General features: G+C 37.4%; 1 protein-coding gene across 6 annotated transcripts; it reads right to left on the bottom strand.

The window, feature by feature from the left end:
* Positions 1–250: 250 nt before the first annotated feature.
* Positions 251–15,723, bottom strand: tnk1 (tyrosine kinase, non-receptor, 1). 6 transcript variants are annotated; one of them, XM_083540786.1, is made up of 15 exons: positions 14,982–15,723; positions 11,939–11,991; positions 11,653–11,843; positions 11,459–11,529; positions 9,689–9,877; positions 8,211–8,363; positions 7,699–7,976; positions 6,749–6,875; positions 3,597–3,743; positions 3,230–3,324; positions 2,709–2,927; positions 2,510–2,571; positions 1,932–2,413; positions 1,650–1,745; positions 251–1,568 (listed from the first exon to the last, which is right to left on the bottom strand). In XM_083540786.1, the coding sequence occupies exons 3-15, from the start codon at positions 11,807–11,809 to the stop codon at positions 1,431–1,433; spliced, it is 2,214 nt and encodes a 737-aa protein (XP_083396912.1). In that variant the 5' UTR covers positions 11,810–11,843; positions 11,939–11,991; positions 14,982–15,723; the 3' UTR covers positions 251–1,430. The 6 variants fall into 6 exon arrangements, with proteins under 6 accessions (XP_083396912.1, XP_083396915.1, XP_083396911.1 ...); XM_083540789.1 differs by having other exon boundaries at positions 2,510–2,568; XM_083540785.1 differs by lacking the exon at positions 11,939–11,991.
* Between the last annotated feature and the right edge of the window lie 3,489 nt (positions 15,724–19,212).

Here is a 19,212-nt window from a genome sequence, read left to right as displayed (position 1 = left end):
GTACTTTTTTATTTATTTATTTATTTATTCAAAGCACAGTTTGCTGGGGGAAATGGTGACTTCAGCTCATTTAATCCAGAGAAAAAGAGAATAATGTTTTAATGCTTACAATCTTTACAATGCACAATAGAAAGAATGAATCACTTTAGGGAGCAAATACGTTGAGTTCTATGCATTTGCAACTGTGAATGCTTGCATGATATGCAGATTTAAATTTACTTCTGTAGAAGGTGAGGGGCCACACAATATATACAGCAATATAAAGTGCCATTTTATTTAAAGCCAACAAACAAAGTTTCTACATGTGAACATGTAAAAAGCAGCACAATTTGATACAAAAGTTGGAACATTCAATCACTTGCATGCTCCTCCAAGTAACATTTCTTTAAATAAAGTTACTCTAATGTTGATCATGATAATATAAAATTTGTTTTGTTGCCAGGCCCTGTAAAATGACCTAGAAAAAACAAGGCATCAATGTTAATAACTGGCCTTTTAGTATTGCCTGTTCTTTTTTTTTTTTTTTTACAGTTAAGTAACATTCATCTAAGCTCTCTTTCTTTAGAGTATTTTGTTTATTGGTTGAACTCTCTACTTACTGCTGTTCTTGGATGTAATTTCCTGGTTATCTTGCACTAGAGTTTGTTAATATAAGCATCAGTTAACTTGCACAGATTCAGATCTACACATTCATCTTATTCTATAAACCAATTACATATCAAAAAAGTTGAATAAACTACAATTTCTATATATATAAAAATCAAAGCCCACAGTTGCTGTTCCACCCTCTCCCCATATTTTGTTTGCTTGAATTATGCTGAAGTACAACATTTGAAACAAATCCTTCATTTTTTGCATGAGTGCTGATGTTGAGTGATTCACTGTAGGTAAGTCTGTAGAAGTCTATTAAGGATAATTCCTTCAGCAGGCAGGGGGCAATACTGAGTTGCTACATACTTGCAAATTAGGATTTGGATAAGCAAGCAGCTTTTCGTGCATGTAGAGACAGGTTCTAGTTCAGAGGACACAGTCTCCACAAAACGTATGACTAAATTTGCACTTTGAAACCGGTAATATCGCAGGACAAGGTGGTGTCTGTTTGCTACAACTGTGTAGCAGCAAAGCTTCTCTTATTTCTTGAAAGTGATGATTCCTGCTCCTTGTTTTTGGTTTTTAAATTGGGGTCCAACGCTGATTACCAAAAATGTTACTAGGTCTGCAGCTTCTATTTCTCAAGTTGGTAATAGACTGTGATCCATAAAAGGCGGGAATAATCCAACCACAAAAGAGAGAATAGCCCTGCAGTGGTGGTCAATAAAGAAGTTTAGTCATGCCCCCTTTTGCCATTTGACACAGGCCCTTTGAATCCTCAAGTGTAGAGCTGAGCATCTCCTTAGTGAGGTATCTGACTGAAATATATCCTCTCAGTTCTATGGTCTGTCACTGCGTTTTTCAGTAACCATGCGGATAATGAAACGGCTAGCCTGCTGAAGGTCCCAATTGTAGCGAGCTAGTATCTTATGGCATTCATCTCGAGAGCACTGGTTCATGTGGTAAAGTTGCTCTGCCTGAATAGAGCACAGTAGTAGATAAGTGAAAGCTATATACATTTGTATTATATATTATATATTTAAAAATGTTTCTTTTACCTTAAGCTGTTGTTCTGCCCTCAGTGGATTCCAGTCGTTGCGTTGTAGGGCTTTCTGAACCTCTTCAGTAGTTACTCCATGTACTGCTGCCTGAACCTGTGGAATCACAACGTATTTGCAGGCAGACTGAAATTTATATTTGGTGGATTGTTCTTATTTTGTTTTTGTACTATAGTATTCATTAGTGTAGTGTAAAACAAAAATTTTTAAAAAGCTACATTTGTAAGCTTATTAGAAAAGAAAAGAAAATATATATATATATTTTCTTTTTTATGTCCACACCTGTGATTTTATCGTTTCCTTAACTTCCTGGGTCTGTTGTGGTGGGTATCTTTCCTGTACTTTCTCTCTTTCTCTCTCCCGTTCCCTTTCTCTCTCTTTTTCTTTCTCCATATCCATGTCACTATCAAGCTGGGGGCTTGATTTGGCCAGATGGGCCATCTTGGTTAGATTGGTAAAACCTCTAGTCTGCTGCTGTGGTTGGAACTGCATATTTGGATGAAATGGAGGAGGTGCCCAAGGCCCTGGATTTCCTGCTCCTCGCCGATCAAAAATCATATTTGGATGCTTTATACGTTTGAAGTTGGGGGGTGGTGGCCGTGGAGGAGGGTTGTTACCACTTGCATCACTGAACCTGCGAGTGTCCATGACAAAGGCACCTGAGACAGGTTTTCGTTCGTTAGCTCGCTGAACACAGTTACCATTACCACCTGGAGCTTTGTTCTGAGGGGCACCCAAGACAGATTCTAAACTGCGGGACATTCCTAGAAAAAAAAAATAGTAGGTATCAAGGCATGGAATAACAAGGAATCATGTATCTGGTGACAGCATTTGTGAACATGCTGTATCTTTGTTCTAACCTGCCATATTCTTTAGATTGGATTCTTGCCTCTCTCTCACTCCTGTTCTCCAGTTTCCACTGCTGAAATGACCACATTATTTTTAGTCAAGTGTAAACCTCCATAGCAAAAACATACAAATCGGACTGCATACACAACAATTTGGATCAACCACACTTCCGTGTTATACAGGTAAAAGAAATCAAACCACATCACTCACTCCTCAAGTCGTTCTGGGGCTCCCCAGATACGCTCTAGTTTGCTGTCTCCATGTCCAGTGTGCTGTAGGCTTCCTCTGATTGGCGAAGAAATATGAACAGGTCCAGAATTAGGACTAAATGGTCCCACTGAAGGAGCGAAGGAAGTGGTCAGTGCTGGAGAAAACCAACCAATATTCATTGTCCTCTGGTTTTGACCCTTCCACTCAGGGAAATCCGGCCTAGGTATCAAGAATGTCAAAAAGTGAATAGAAAACCGATCTATATTACACTGAGACTAAAATTTCTACAGACAAGCATTAAATCAAAGCCAGTTTCCCTGCTGAGTCAGAAACAGAATAAATCTTAAATTCTTGCTCCTGTCAAGCGTCAACTATTAAAGAGCTTTTGCTAAACCTCTTTTGCAAAGAGGTCTTTGCAAAGAGCTTAAAGACTAAAGAATAAGGGCTGACTCAAAAGGCTGAGGTAAACTAATCTGTCCCATTTCTAGTCCATTTTTTTTGGTTTTCCTTCCATATCTTACCCATGCTCTATCACAGTCAGTGCATCATTGACCTGTAGAGTAAGCTTTCTGGGCTCTGCAAAATCCCGTGCTGCACACAGTAGCATAGGCTGAGCCTAGACATATAAAAGCATGTAAGAACATTATATTATTATATACTGTATATTTCATGTATTGTATATGATATATAAATATATTAACATGGTCAACACATCATTGAAGCAAAAAAAATTTGAAGTATATAATCCAAACAGTCTTCTGAAACAAAATCACATGCACCCTTCTAATCTACTTACTGCATTTAATATACATGTATTGAACACCAGAGTATGCAACACACAAATGATGGAGCAATTTCATACATATCTTAAGTGTACTTAGGACTAACCTCAGCCACCAAAGTAGTTAGTTGGGCAAATGTGGGCCGATCTGCTGAATTGCAGGCCCAGCATTTCCGCATCACACCGTAAATCTCCTGAGGACAGTCAGGGGGCCTTGGCAAGCGATCTCCCTCCCGCTCCACACGAAACAGGATCTGCAATTGAACAAAATATGCTTTTAGTGACCAATGTGAACATGGGTGCTTTAATGGTAACGTAATGCAGGCAACTTATTAAACCTCACATTAAACTTAATAGAACTTGCTTGTCTGTCAGACGTAATAACATTGTGACAGATTATATAAAGGAGAATATTGTTGCTACAATTAAATCAGATTTAATGTGCAGAGATATTAAAATAATATGGTTACAGATTAATCTTCCATTCAATAAGCCATTTCTGGTTGGTTGCTGTTATAGACCTCCAAACTCAAATGTAGAGTACTTACAAAAAATATGTGAAAATATGGACATGGTTTCAGATCAAAATAAGGATATCTTTCTGCTTGGGGATTTTAATATTGACTGGTTTTCAAAAAAGTGCTCATTACATAAAAAGTTGATCACAATGGCTAATGTATGCAATCTCAAACAGGAGGTGACACAACCCACAAGAATTGCTATGGATAATACGTCTAAATCAACATGTATAGATCATATTTTTACTAATGTTCCTGATTTATGTACACGAGCAGTTTCTGTGGGGGTAGGATGCAGTGATCATAACCTGATAGCAATTTCAATAATGATGAAAATTCCTAAACCTGGTGGAAGGATCACATATCGTAGATCGTATAAAAACTTTAATCCCAACCTGTTTGTTGATGAGATCAATAATTCAAATTGGTCGGCAGTTCTTCAGGAGGTGGATGTAAATGCTTCTCTTAACATTTTTATGGACACGTTTAGTAAAATAGTTGATAAACATGCACCTCTCCGGAAAAGATCTATAAAAATCAACAGCGCTCCATGGTTAGATGAAGAGCTAATGTCCCTCATAAGGCTAAGGGACAATGTCAAAGATCTGGCCTTTAAATCAAAATGTGATGTAGACAGAGCACGTTATCGCAAGTTGAGAAACAAAACTACAAAATTAAATAACATAAAAAAGAAAGCATATTATGGACAAAAAATCTCTAATACTATGAATGATAGCAAACAATTGTGGAAAGTATTACAGGAATTGATGTGTAAAAAGCCAAATAATTTGAATATGTATATGGAGACTAATGATGGTGACATTATCAGTAAACCATATGATATTGCCAATCATTTGAATAATTTTTTTATATGCAAAGTAGAACAATTAAGATCTTGTATGACAATGCTAGATATTGAATCTCCTTGTGACAATGTTAGATTTATTATGAGAGGGAAAACTTGCTCCTTGTCATTTTATACTTTTAGTGAGGACAATGTTAAGAAGTTGCTTCTCTCTTTATCTGATGAGAAAACGCCTGGTACTGATCATCTTGATGGCAAAATTTGTAAAATTGTTGCAAATATTTTGTGCAAACCAATATGTCACATATTTAACAGATCAGTGCTCAGCGGAGTGTTTCCTAAGCTATGGAAACAGTCTAAAATTGTACCTTTACTCAAAGAGGATAAGGCAGGGTTTATTCCTTCTAATTGTAGACTAATTCATATTCTTCCTATATTAAGCAAAATATTTGAAAGGTTACTTTTTAATCAAATGTTAGAGTACTTTACATTAAATGAATTGCTTACTAGTTTACAGCATACCTATAGACCAGGCCATTCAACTAACACTGCATTAGTGCACATGGTTGATCAGTGGCTTACATATATGGAGGATAAAAGGCTTGTTGGTGCAGTTCTTTTAGATTTTACAGCTGCATTTGATGTAATTGACCATGATATTCTGTTGTCAAAGCTCAAGTATTATGGGTTCTCACAACTGTCTGTTTCACTGATAAGGAGTTATCTTAATGGCAGAACTCAGCAAGTATTTTTTTAATGGTAGTTTTTCTGACAGTAAATGTATATCATGCGGTATTCCACAGGGCAGCTGTTTGGGTCCACTTTTATTTTTGTGAATGATTTGCTCCATGTTGTTAGAAATGCAGAAGTTGTACTGTATGCAGATGATGCAAGTTTATTTTGTGCATCTCCTTCAATCACTAATTTAAGTCTGAACCTTCAAAACCAATTAAATTTGATTATCAACTGGGTTAATTTGAACAAATTAGTTTTAAATATTTTCAAAACCAAATGTATCGTTTTTGGTACTAAACATTTGTTAAATAAACCTTGTAACCTAAATTTGACTATTGAAACAATTTTGGTTGAGCAGGTTACTAAAATTAAACTCTTGGGTGTCAAGCTGGATAATCAGCTCTCATGGACTGATCAGATAAATCATATTGTTTCCAGGATGGGCAGAGGCATTGCTTTGTCTAGGAAGTGTGTGCCGTTTTGTCCACCCTCAGTCATGAGAACAGTTGTCCAGTCTCTGGTCTTGTCACACCTGGAGTACTGCTCAGTTATTTGGTCCAGTGCTACACAGGAGCACTTGAAAAAACTTCAACTTGCACAGAATAGAGCTGCCAGGGTAGCTCTTGGCTGATCGTACAGGACCAGTGTGAATGAGATGCACACTATATTAGTATGGCTGAAGGTACAGGATAAGGTAAAGATAAGTCTTCTGTGCTATATGCATAATGCTATCTATAAAAATAATCCCAGATTTTTTGTGGATAAATTGGTTTACAGTGGGTACAACATATTACTCGGCAGGTCAGCTCTGGTGATTTAGTTGTTCCTTTTGCACAGTCAAATTGTATGAGGAGAACTGTACTATTTAGATCCTCGATAGCTTGGAATCAACTGTCAATGTGTATAAGACAAATAAGTAACAGATATTATTTTAAAAAGATGGTGAAAAAATGTATGATTTGTAATCAAAATTAAGTGTAATGACAAATTTAATTGTTTTTATTTTTTTATAACATATTGTAAAAAGTGTGGTGTGATTGTATATAATATGTTTTGATTTTGTAAAATGGACCCCAGGAAGATTAGCGACCACTCGTGGAAGCTAATGGGGTTCCAAATAAATATATAAATAGCTGTTTCTATATCACAAGTTTATCGTGCAATTCCTGCAGATAAACACCTTACATCCATACACACAAACCTGTCTTGCAGACAATCCTAACCAGGGCTCCTCACAGTAAGTGAACATTTCCCACAGTGTGACCCCATACATCCAGACATCTGAGGCATGTGAGAAAAAGCCCACACGCAAACTTTCAGGAGCACACCTACAGAGTGAGAGAGAGAAAAAGCACGAAAGGGAGATATATACTTTATTTAATCTCCATCTATTCAGTAGATGCATAACTATACCCTCACACCTCTAAGAAATTTACATTTTAACAAAATCAAATCAATTCACAGAACTACTGCTAGTGGGCAGAAGAGCTATTACTTAAAAAAGGCTCCAGGAGTGTCATACAACAACAGCTTGTTGTTTGAAATTGTACAAGAATATGTCAGGCTTTTGAAAAGGCTTATTTATAGGCTCATAAATATATAAATGTAAACAATCTACTTTTGAACGAAATTGTCTTTAAATTGACATGATATTTTATGTTAATATAGGATGTACGAAGATACTTTACTGAGAATAAAAGTGGACACATCTGTCCAGGTGTTTTTGCCAAACCACAGGCTGGCCTAAAAAGTTATTTTCTCTGACTGATTGACTGACTACCATTGTTGATAAAGAAGTATACTATGTCCAAAAAAAAAAAAGTGTGTATTGTTTGCTTTGTGCATAAATTTTTTTTTTGATACACAGGGAATTGCCCAAAACTCTAAATTAGGTCTTGAAGACTTTTACTTGCAAGGAGAAATATTTTAGCCTCCACATAAACGGCATTGCTATTGTTAAAATGACTTTTTACACACAAGACTAGTTTTGTTTAGTTATCCATTTTTGTAATATTTTTTTTGCATTTATGTACCAGAGAACGCAGGATAAAATAAACATCACAGAACACATATAAGAGTCTGACATTTTCCAGGTGGGTTATGGTTATCAACAGTAACATGTTTTAGCAAAAATAAGTGTTTATTTCATACCAAGCAAAAGGGATACGTCGGTGGGCTCCCATGATGTAGTGATCTTTGTCACGACCCAGACCCCTCATCAGGCCAAAGTCTGCAATTTTGACCATATCTTTGGAGGCCAGAAGCACATTCCGAGCAGCCAGATCTCTGTGAATGAAATGGCGTGACTCCAAATAATCCATTCCTGCAGCAATTTGGGTGCTAAAGTGCCACAGACGAGCTAGTGGGTAAACGCCCCGCCGCATGCGGAGTATGTCATACAGAGAACCCAGCTCTGCCAGCTCCGTCACCTTAAGTAAACACAATCAAAACATTTTTTATTTTTTTATTTTTTTTATAGCTTGGCTCATCATTTAGAAATGTTTTTTGCCTTATAAATCCTAAGCATTAAACAAATGTATATGATTGGACAACATGTTCCTGTGTTTCCTTATGCTACAGTTTTGGAAAACTCCAGAACATCTACAACCCAGCCTACCAAGTGATTAACATTTACAGTAAAACACAAGGGAACCACAACTTACCATCTTTAGAGGATGAGTGAGGACCACGCCATACAGACGGATAATATTGGGATGGTCCAGAGACTGCATGGTAGTGACCTCCTGCAGAAAGTCTGTTACTAGTTCCACCTCCCTAGACATATTGGTTCTGAGAGTCTTCACTGCTACAGGGAGCTAAAAGCAAGAACACAAGAAATGCAGTGTTTTTAATAGTTACAGTGCTTCTGCTGAGACCAAATTTTAAGTCACTTGTCAATTGTAGTCAGCAGAACATTTCATATTCTCATCACTTGTACATGGATTCAGACCCACTTGCCTATACAAAACAAGTCAACAGCTGTCTTTAATTCAGTATAAATTTATTTATTTATTTATTTAGATTTTTATATTACTGCATGTATTGTTATATTAACAGCCTAACATATATGGGTCAACAACCACCCTCTTTGTCTCTTTTATGTTAGTTTTGCCCTTGGTGATTGGATGGTACACTTGCCTCTAGTTTCTAGCAACCAATTGTATTATTTTAGACGTGTTAATATTCTTTGCATGTTTAAGAAGTACAATTGATTTTGAAGAACTTATACATAAATAGGGCTGCAACAACTAATAAATAAAATCGATAATAATCAATAATGAAATTAATTGTCAAACAATGCCGTTATCGATAAGTTTGCTGCTTAAGCTATGGGTTAGCGTGAGTGTGAGATAACACAGCTGCTTGCAAAATAGCGGAGAGTACAGGTCAACCGGCAGCAGGAAAAAAACTGTGCGTCTTAAGTTATCCAAGGCAATAAAGACTGTAACATGCAGGTTATTCAAAGAGGCTTGTATGGCATGGAAATACCACAGTAATGCACAAGCATATGAAAAGAAAACACACTGGTGTCAGGGATGAAGGCGAATCATCAGCACAGTAAGCAAAAACTAAGATATGTAATCCTTATCATGCGAAAACAGTACAGTTTAATGAGGTGCTATTGTGTAAACTGTTTGTTAACTTCTGGACTCGCAAGCATCAGGTTGCGCAATCTGCTCGCTCTTGACATGGATTCAATTAAAACGGTGTAAACAAACACTGAATTCAAAAGCAGCAAATAACAGCAGCAGTGTAACTATTACATTTTTTAGTCACTGTTGTGGTTTTCAGCAAATGTTTCACCAATGCATGTTTTTTCCCTTTTTCTCAGCTCCATTCTCTTTTTATAGCATTTGTCTATTACAACAATACCTTATATGTTTTTAAACGTGATTTACCGCGACTTTTCTACGGTCAAATGATTTATAATGTTTGCATATTTTATTTATGCATATATTGTTATATTTTATTTATGCATATATCTTCACAACTGAACAAAATGTCTAAACAATGTTGTATTATATTTATCCTGATTTAAGCATGGTTAATTATCCTTTAAACCAATACAAATATTGATTTACACACAGTTACTTTAATGACTTAATGTAAAAAAACTTTTAGCAGAAATAAGTAAACAAACCACTCGTCCAGAAGGTGTATGCCACTCTGCCTTTTTCACCACCCCAAAGGAACCTGAGCCCAGCCTGTCCCCAAACACCAGATCTCTGTCCTGGATAAGACAAGTGACAGCTCGTACTACATCCGGCCCTGGGCCAGGGGCACCACCACTCAACTGGTCACCTCCTTCTTGTCCACGGCCAGTAAAGACCTGTCATAAGATGATTGACAGATTTTCTGTATAAATTCCATTAGATAAATGTTAAGAATATACAGTGCCTTGTGAAAGTATTCGGCCCCCTTGAACCTTTTCCACATTTCAGGCTTCAAACATAAAGATATGAAACTGTCATTTTTTGTGAAGAATCAACAACAAGTGGGACACAATCATGAAGTGGAACGAAATTTATTGGATATTTCAAACTTTTTTAACAAATAAAAACTAAAAAATTGGGCGTGCAAAATTATTCAGCCCCTTTACTTTCAGTGCAGCAAACTCTCTCCAGAAGTTCAGTGAGGATCTCTGAATGATCCAATGTTGACCTAAATGACTAATGATGATAAATAGAATCCACCTGTGTGTAAGTCTCCGTATAAATGCACCTGCATTGTGATAGTCTCAGAGGTCCGTTTAAAGCGCAGAGAGCATCATGAAGAACAAGGAACACACCAGGCAGGTCCGAGATACTGTTGTGGAGAAGTTTAAAGCCGGATTTGGATACAAAAAGATTTCCCAAGCTTTAAACATCCCAAGGAGCACTGTCCAAGCGATAATATTGAAATGGAAGGAGTATCAGACCACTGCAAATCTACCAAGACCTGGCCGTCCCTCTAAACTTTCAGCTCATACAAGGAGAAGACTGATCAGAGATGCAGCCAAGAGGCCCATGATCACTCTGGATGAACTGCAGAGATCTACAGCTGAGGTGGGAGACTCTGTCCATAGGACAACAATCAGTCGTATACTGCACAAATCTGGCCTTTATGGAAGAGTGGCAAGAAGAAAGCCATTTCTTAAAGATATCCATAAAAAGTGTCGTTTAAAGTTTGCCACAAACCACCTGGGAGACACACCAAACATGTGGAAGAAGGTGCTCTGGTCAGATGAAACCAAAATCGAACTTTTTGGCAACAATGCAAAACGTTATGTTTGGCGTAAAAGCAACACAGCTCATCACCCTAAACACACCATCCCCACTGTCAAACATGGTGGTGGCAGTATCATGGTTTGGGCCTGCTTTTCTTCAGCAGGGACAGGGAGGATGGTTAAAATTGATGGGAAGATGGATGGAGCCAAAAACAGGACCATTCTGGAAGAAAACCTGATGGAGTCTGCAAAAGACCTGAGACTGGGACGGAGATTTGTCTTCCAACAAGACAATGATCCAAAACATAAAGCAAAATCTACAATGGAATGGTTCACAAATAAACATATCCAGGTGTTAGAATGGCCAAGTCAAAGACCAGACCTGAATCCAATCGAGAATCTGTGGAAAGAACTGAAAACTGCTGTTCACAAATGCTCTCCATCCAACCTCACTGAGCTCGAGCTGTTTTACAAGGAGGAATGGGCAAAAATTTCAGTCTCTCGATGTGCAAAACTGATAGAGACATACCCCAAGCGACTTACAGCTGTAATCGCAGCAAAAGGTGGCGCTACAAAGTATTCTTCACAAAAAATTACAGTTTTATATCTTTATGTTTGAAGCCTGAATTGTGGCAAAAGGTCGCAAAGTTCAAGGGGGCCGAATACTTTCGCAAGGCACTGTATAATAATGTATTAAGACTGTACCTTGGCCATCCATGATCGTGGCCGTGCATTTGTTTTGTATCGCTTGACTGCTTCCCATAATCGTCTTTGCCCTGTTGACACATCAGTTTGTTTGTTTTTTATTTGCAAATCTAGCTTAAATTATTTTTTTTTAATATTCTTTAAAATACCAATGGAAATAAATTTATGAAACCCAAAGCATAGGAGATGAAAACCTGGTTTTTTGATGCCTATCTGTTCCAAATCCGTGTCCTTGACGTAATCCAGGTGTTCGATACGCGTCACATTGAGTTCATCGCGGATCTTCAGGAAAAAACGCTCCAGCTGAACTTCTGCTAAAAGCTGGTACAGCAACTGAGTGTCCGGATCCATCAGAATTCCATGGCTGTTCAACACAGTAGGCAATCTGAATGGAGAAAGTTTTTAATAAAACAAATACACTTAAATATAAAAGATTTTTAAAACAATGATTATATAATATGAAAGGCCAAAAAAGCTTACATCTACTTTCATTCACAAGCTTTCATTTAGTCCTGCAGCTGAATTATATAAATCTGCAGTAGGACAAAATAAATAACAATATACACAGAAATATAATTTATCTATAAAACCAGATTCAGAACAATTTTATTTATTCTATATTCAATACAATAAATATTGCTATTACTAACAAAACATGAACAACCACTCAGTTGGGACAAAAAATAAGATCCAGGGTCATACTTGCCAAATTACAGAAATTATGTTGTGTCTCGAAATATTTACATAAAGTTATTTAAGTTAGTTACATAAAACCACAAGTTATTTAAAACCTGCAATAAAAAAACCTTACCTCAATCGTAAATCTGAGCACATTTATTTCCATAAATAATTAAATGCCATCACGCATTAATGATTTATTTGCAACTAATTAGACAACTAATAATTACAAAAAAAAATATTTTTAGAGCTATGAAAGCAGTGTTTTTGTAATGTCTTATTCTTTACGTCTGCTGTTTTTATATTGAGGAGGCATGCTGGGTTGCTGCTGACAACAGACAGGCATTCAGCAAAAAAACATTTAGGTTAGGAACCTAGACACCAAAATGTGAAGGTTGTATCCAAAGCAGATTTAAAAAATATAAATAAAAATAATCACTTACTACTACTACTACTACTACTACTACTACTACTACTAATAATAATAATAATAATAATAATAAAAGTAATGTGTTACTGAACCTGCTAACAGAATCTCAGACATTAAAAGTATTTTAACCTTTTTTTTTTTTTTTTTTTACCAAAAAAACAATGATAATGTTCTGACCAAAGCAACATGCCTTCTAAAGAACACTTAACAAACTGCAACATAATATCTTCAATTACATGACTCAAAAGAAAGAAAGAGAAGTAACAATTACAGGAGGAAGAATTAACCTACAGATGGCTAGCATGACAGAAGGGAGGGGGAAAAGGAAGACATCATGTTCACAGATAACAGAGAGCTTTTTCGCAGAATACCGTAAAAGTAACAGTACCATCATTTATAACCCAAAACTAATGACCTCTGCTTCATTGTAATAGTATAAGGAAGGTTGAAACATCTATGTATCATGCAGCTGGCTGGCTGATTATCATACTTGTTCAGCAAGATATCATGAATTCAGAAAAAGTTATTTTGTAGTATTAGACAGTGTGAACACTATGTTCACTATGTTCAATATGTATTTAGTTATTGATGGAATTCAAGTTGCTATTGAACTTTCTGATTTCTCAAATCAGCTGGAACATTCACTTAACACTTAACAATTCAATACTGAAACATTACAATAAATCTCAGTGATTATTTTATCACCACATAAAAAGAATGCAAATGCTACCTGAAGTATAGGCAAATCCTAAATATTTGTAACTTTAAGAAATAAGTGTAAAAAAAACAGATATTACCAAATGTTGACGTTGGCAGTATCCCAAGAAAGAAAAAGTATTTAGAATGACAGATACACAACCGTTACTGAACGAATAAATGAAACACAGTTGAAGCATCAGTAAGCATGTCAGAGTCAATAACATGGGGGCCAGTTCAGACAAGTACAGACTAAAAGACTTAAAAAAAATAATAAGATTCTCATGGGATACACCCAGAAACCCACACCCAAAACACTGAGAGGAAATCTAATGAATTTAACAAAACAGTTTCACAGAAACAATGCACATGTGAAATCAGTTTCTCAGGCTAAGGTTGATTAGTAAGCCATGATTACTCATAGATACAGCAAAGCCTTATTTTTATAAATCGAGGATGAGTGATCAAAATATGTCAATGAATCAATCACAATCTATTACAGACATCTAAAATATAACACACACAAGGTTAGCAAAAAACCTTCAGACTCAGTGTTGCATTAAAAAAAACCTTGGGAAAGGGGGGAAACATTTTTAAGATCTAATCTTTTAATCAGAGTTTCTAAATGGCATAAGATTATGCAAATACCAACAAATATAGCATAATGAATTTAAACATTTATATTATATTGTCACATTGCCAAGCCCTTACAAGATAACAATTGGCAATTATGCAGAGGTGAATGTTTCTGAAGGTCTATGATAAAATAGGTGTGTTTAGAAGTTTACCGGGTATTACATGCGTCCTTCTGATTCCAAAATCTATAAGGAACATGATACAAAGGTATCAAAAATTCATACGAAAATAATTAGTCGATAAATATTAATTATTAACATTAAGGGATCAGTTGTGATTCATATCTTCCTTTGACTGAACATAGGAATAGGTATCCAGAAGAGTTGTCCAATACTCCTAACTGGTAAATAGTTGTGTTTGTTACATGTGACGCATATGAACTGGTGCATGAACTGGCACAAATGCCAATGCGTGCTTTGCTTTAATTACGCATTCGTCGTGTATTTGTCATTTCCTCCATGTTAGCAGCAGAAACCAAAGGAGGCTGATATAGGTTTTGTAAAACCATGCATTGATAAAAAAAGTGAACAGTTAGATATGTAGAAAATATTGTATATTATATATATATATATACACACACACACACACACACACACACACACACACACACACACTTATACCATAAAACAATATAAATTATATAAAACTAAAAAGCACAATTGTGTTCACAGAGTTCACTATTGTGATCATCATTGATTGTGTGTCTACAAACCAGGATTTAATCATTTTTCATACTGTTAGGCAACAAAGACATTTTATAACTCAGCAACCCCACTGTATGTATTTACATTCATGTTGCTAAGGTTATTCCTGAGACTACATACTGCATATATACAGCATAAGAGTTTACTGTCTATACATACAGACTATACAGATCTATTTTTATAAAAGTATCATTATTTTGGTACATCAAAAGATTTGGTATATAGGTTTTTGGGTGAGATTAATTTTTTTTTTGTGATCTAAAACACATATAAGGGTGTCGGTTTCGGTTCCAGGAAGCACTAACGTCACGCACGAGCGACGCTCTGACGTAAACTCACGCAACCTCGACCCTCAGTCCTACACCAGGTAAATACTTACAGGTAAGTAAACAGGAAGTCGGAGTTTCTTCAAGGAATCTTCTTTCTTCGTGAATTACATAGCAGCCTGTATGCTTCTGTCTATAACTTGTTAAGTCTGACCGCAGTATTATCGCTCAGGTCGCCTTCCCGAGCTTGTTTTACACAGATTCTCCTTTAAAAGTAAATCGTATCCCTGGATCAAACCTGTGCGATCTTCAGCAGGAAATGGTGCACGGTCCGATCTGATGTCGCTTACACAGAGTATTTCCCTTATTGACAGTTTTTGGGGGAATCCTGGAACTAATTCAGTGCTCAGTAGTAACTCAGGAGATTCCACCTGAAGTTCTTTTAACCAGAGTTTTCCAAAAACTCCAAGTGCACTCCTCCTCTTCCGGCTCTCCGCCCATCGACATCCACCTGTACCTTCGTCCAACAAGCATGACACCTACAATTTCCGCCAACATCCACCGAGGAGATGTTTTTGCTTTGCACTGCAACAGAGTGGACGTTCACAAAAATACAATTAGCAACAATCAGATGCATTTCTGATTGTCTTGATTTGTTTCACTGAAGATAAAAAAAATCATAAATGACACGTGAAAAAAAAGATCATTGGTGGTTTTTACACCATCAGAATTGTAGGTAGTGCTGCAACTTCACATGAGGGGAAAAAAACAAACAAATATGAAAGAAAAAAAACTAAACTTTTTTTCCTCAAGCTTTATTTTGCATGCTTTGTTTCTAAGTTCCTGGATCTAGTCAGGCCAGTCTGACTAGATTCTTACTCCTCCTCACTGCTTCCCCCTTTTTTTTCTCTATAGCTTTTAGACTATTACAGAAAGGCCCTGTGTGTGATGTGTTTCTTTTCCCTTGCAGTCTACATTTACATGTGTCTGGGTGGGTGAATGTTAGGCCTTAAGCTATACTCATCCATTCCTGGAGTCCAACACTGGTGGCCAGGTGACTTAATTAATAATTAAATATTTATTTTGCACTTCTGAGAACTTTTGGTCCAGAGTCCCCAGCAATCAATGTCCATTTTAAGGAACATCTACTAAATGAGCTTTGCTAAGTTTGTAATCACTTTCTATTATTTTATTTTTTATTTAATGGTCAAAATTGTGTTCTTTAGTACCTTCCATGTGCCCACTGGTAAAGTCTGCATCCATGCAGACATACATTTCTTTTCCTAATCTTCTTCTTCTTCTTCTTCTTCTTCTTCTTTCGGCTGCTCCCATTAGGGGTCGCCACAGCGGATCATCCGTCTCCATACCACCCTGTCCTCTATATCTGCCTCTTTCACACCAACTACCTGCATGTCTTCCCTCACCACATCCATGAACCTCCTCCTTGGCCTTCCTCTTTTCCTCCTACCTGGTGGCTCCATCTTCAGCATTTTTCTACCAATATAATTCATGTCCCTCCTCTGCACATGTCCAAACCATCTCAATCTCGCCTCCCTCACCTTGTCACCAAAACATCCTACATGTGCTGTCCCTCTAATAAACTCATTTCTAATCTTGTCCATCCTCGTCACTCCCAACGAAAACCTTAACATCTTCAGCTCTGCTACCTCCAGCTCCACCTCCTGTCTTTTACTCAATGCCACTGTCTCTAATCCATACAACATCGCAGGTCTCACCACAGTCCTATAAACTTTCCCTTTCATTCTTGCAGATACCCTACTATCACAAATCACTCCTGTCACTCTTCTCCACCCACTCCACCCTGCCTGCACTCTTTTCTTTACTTCTTTAACACACTCTCCATTACTTTGCACTGTTGACCCCAGGTACCTGAACTCCTCCACCTTCTCCACCTCTTCTCCCTGCAACCGCATCACTCCACTGCCCTCCCTCTCATTCACACACATGTACTCTGTCTTACTCCTACTGACTTTCATTCCCCTTCTCTCCAGCGCATATCTCCACCTCTCCAGGCTCTTCTCAACCTGCTCTCTACTCTCACCACAAATCACAATATCACATTTCTTTTCCTAATATTCCTTGATATTATCAATCTATGGACAGTAGAACAACCTGCACTGTGTCACAGGTTTACACAGATTTGAATATTCTCATTTAAAGACAAATCTGGTCCAGGCTGTTCAGCACAAACAATTCACAACCTGCTTTTTGTAAATAATTGTTATATAATTGTGTGATTGTTCTTCATTAACAATGCTAATTAATTGATATGATTGATTTGACTGATTGGCGCTTAAGTGAATGCTTCCTTTCCTTGATTCAGGGCATGATCTTTCTCAGAATTACACTTGATTTTCTTGACACTCTTCTTCAACAGAGTAGTAAAGATCAAATGAAATGATGATTGAATTGACCACCCCAGGAATATTTTAGCAGAAATTCACAGATCCTTGAAACCATGGGTGCATCTGTTTAACACATTTACCCTGCGTTGATCTTTGAACAACTCTAAAGACAGTCCTGTGGACACCTAAAAATCACACCTATTTCTTCTAGTGTTTCTTCCCCCAAACTATTGCCACAGAGTTGGAACCACACAACCGTATATGATGTCATAGTATGCTGTAGCAATTCAATTTCCCTTCACTGAAACTGAGGGGCCCAAACCTGTTCCAGAATGACAATACCCCTGTGCACAAAGAAAGCTCTATAGTGACACATTTGCTATGAAAGAAAAAAATAAGCGGCCAGCACAAAACCCCAACCTCAATCCCACTAAACATCTTTGGCCTCAACTGGAATGCTGACTACATCCAAGGCCTCTTTACTCAACATTGCTCAGAACTTACTAATGCTCTTGTGACTAAATAAGCACAAATCCCTACAACCAAGAAAGCCTTTTCAGAAAGGTTAATGGTGTTATAACAGCAAAGAGGACCAAATCTAAAATAAGAGGCTTAAAAAGCATATGTAAGTATAATGGTTAGGTGACCACAAACCTTTAGCCATACAGCACAGTAAATAACAGCAATGCATAACCTCAAACATGTGAAACTACAATTCGGACTTAACTATGCCATATGTTGGGCCTGCACACTATGTCTTATCAGTTGATTTATATTTTTCCATCCAATTTGCAACAACTAATAAACATTTTTTTTACTTTGCCCCTTCCAAAAACTACAAAGATTCTGTAAATGCAGGGTTCCTCAAACCTACTATCAAACTAAAACTATTAAAACATTTTTTTGTCAAAATCTTTCAGTCAGCAAAAGTGTTTTTGCAGGGTGTTTAATAAAAACATCTTCCGCTTGTGCCAATTTCCTGCACTTGTTTTAATTGCAGTTCTTTTTGTATGCATCGATAAATTATTCCCCGCTGATTCTGCATAATGGTGAGTTACATTCCCATTATATATGTAATTCAATTAATGATGATGCCGTTGAAGAGCACCACAGACGATTTGCTTTAAGGATGTTGATGGAGAAGTATAGAGAAGGTCAGAAGAAGTTGCATCGTGTGTTTGTGGATTTGGAGAAAGCATACGACAGGGTGCCGAGAGAGGATTTGTGGTATTGTATGAGGAAGTCAGGTGTGTCAGAGAAGTATGTGAGGGTGGTGCAGGACATGTATGAGGACATTGTGATAGCAGTGAAGTGTGCATTAGGAACCACAGACTGGTTCAAGGTGGAGGTTGGATCAGCTCTGAGCCCTTTCCTGTTTTCAGTGGTGATGGACAGGTTAACAGACGAGGTCAGACAGGAGTCTCCATGGACTATGATGTTTGCGGACGATATTATTATTTGTAGTGCGAGTAGGGAGCAGGGCCTAGAGAAGAGAAGAGCCTGGAGAGCTGGGGGTATGTGCTGGAGAGAAGGGGAATGAAAGTCAGTAGGAGTAAGACAGAGTACATATGTGTGATTTAGAGGGAGGGCAGTGGAGTGGTGCCATTGCAGGGAGAAGAAATAGAGAAGGTGGAGGAGTTTAGGTACCTGGGGTCAACAGTGCAAAGTAATGGAGAGTGTGTTAGAGAAGTGAGGAAAAGAGTGCAGGCATGGTGGAGAAGAGTGGCAGGAGTGATTTGTGATAGAAGAGTATCTTCAGGAGTGAAAGTGAAAGTTTTGGGGACTGTGGTGAGACCAGCTATGTTGTATGGTTTAAAGACAGTGGCATTGACTAAAAGACAGGAGGTGGAGCTGGAGGTAGCAGAGCTGAAGATGTTGAGGTTTTTGCTGGGAGTGACGACAATGGACACGATTAGAAATGAGTTTATCAGAGGGACAGCGCATGTAGGACGTTTTGGAGAAAAGGTGAGGGAGGCCA

This window comes from Silurus aristotelis, assembly GCF_946808225.1.
Source record: "Silurus aristotelis genome assembly, chromosome: 5".
Lineage (NCBI taxonomy): Eukaryota > Metazoa > Chordata > Actinopteri > Siluriformes > Siluridae > Silurus > Silurus aristotelis.
This window is presented reverse-complemented; position numbering and strand designations above follow the sequence as displayed.

Coding starts and splice junctions, on each gene's coding strand:
- tnk1 (XM_083540786.1), bottom strand. CDS start 11,809: ATGGATCCGGACACTCAGTTGCTGTACCAGCTTTTAGCAGAAGTTCAG. Junction 3,325..3,596: donor TAACTACTTTGGTGGCTGAG/GTTAGTCCTAAG, acceptor TTATATGTCTAG/GCTCAGCCTATGCTACTGTG. Junction 1,746..1,931: donor AGGAAACGATAAAATCACAG/GTGTGGACATAA, acceptor GTGATTCCACAG/GTTCAGGCAGCAGTACATGG.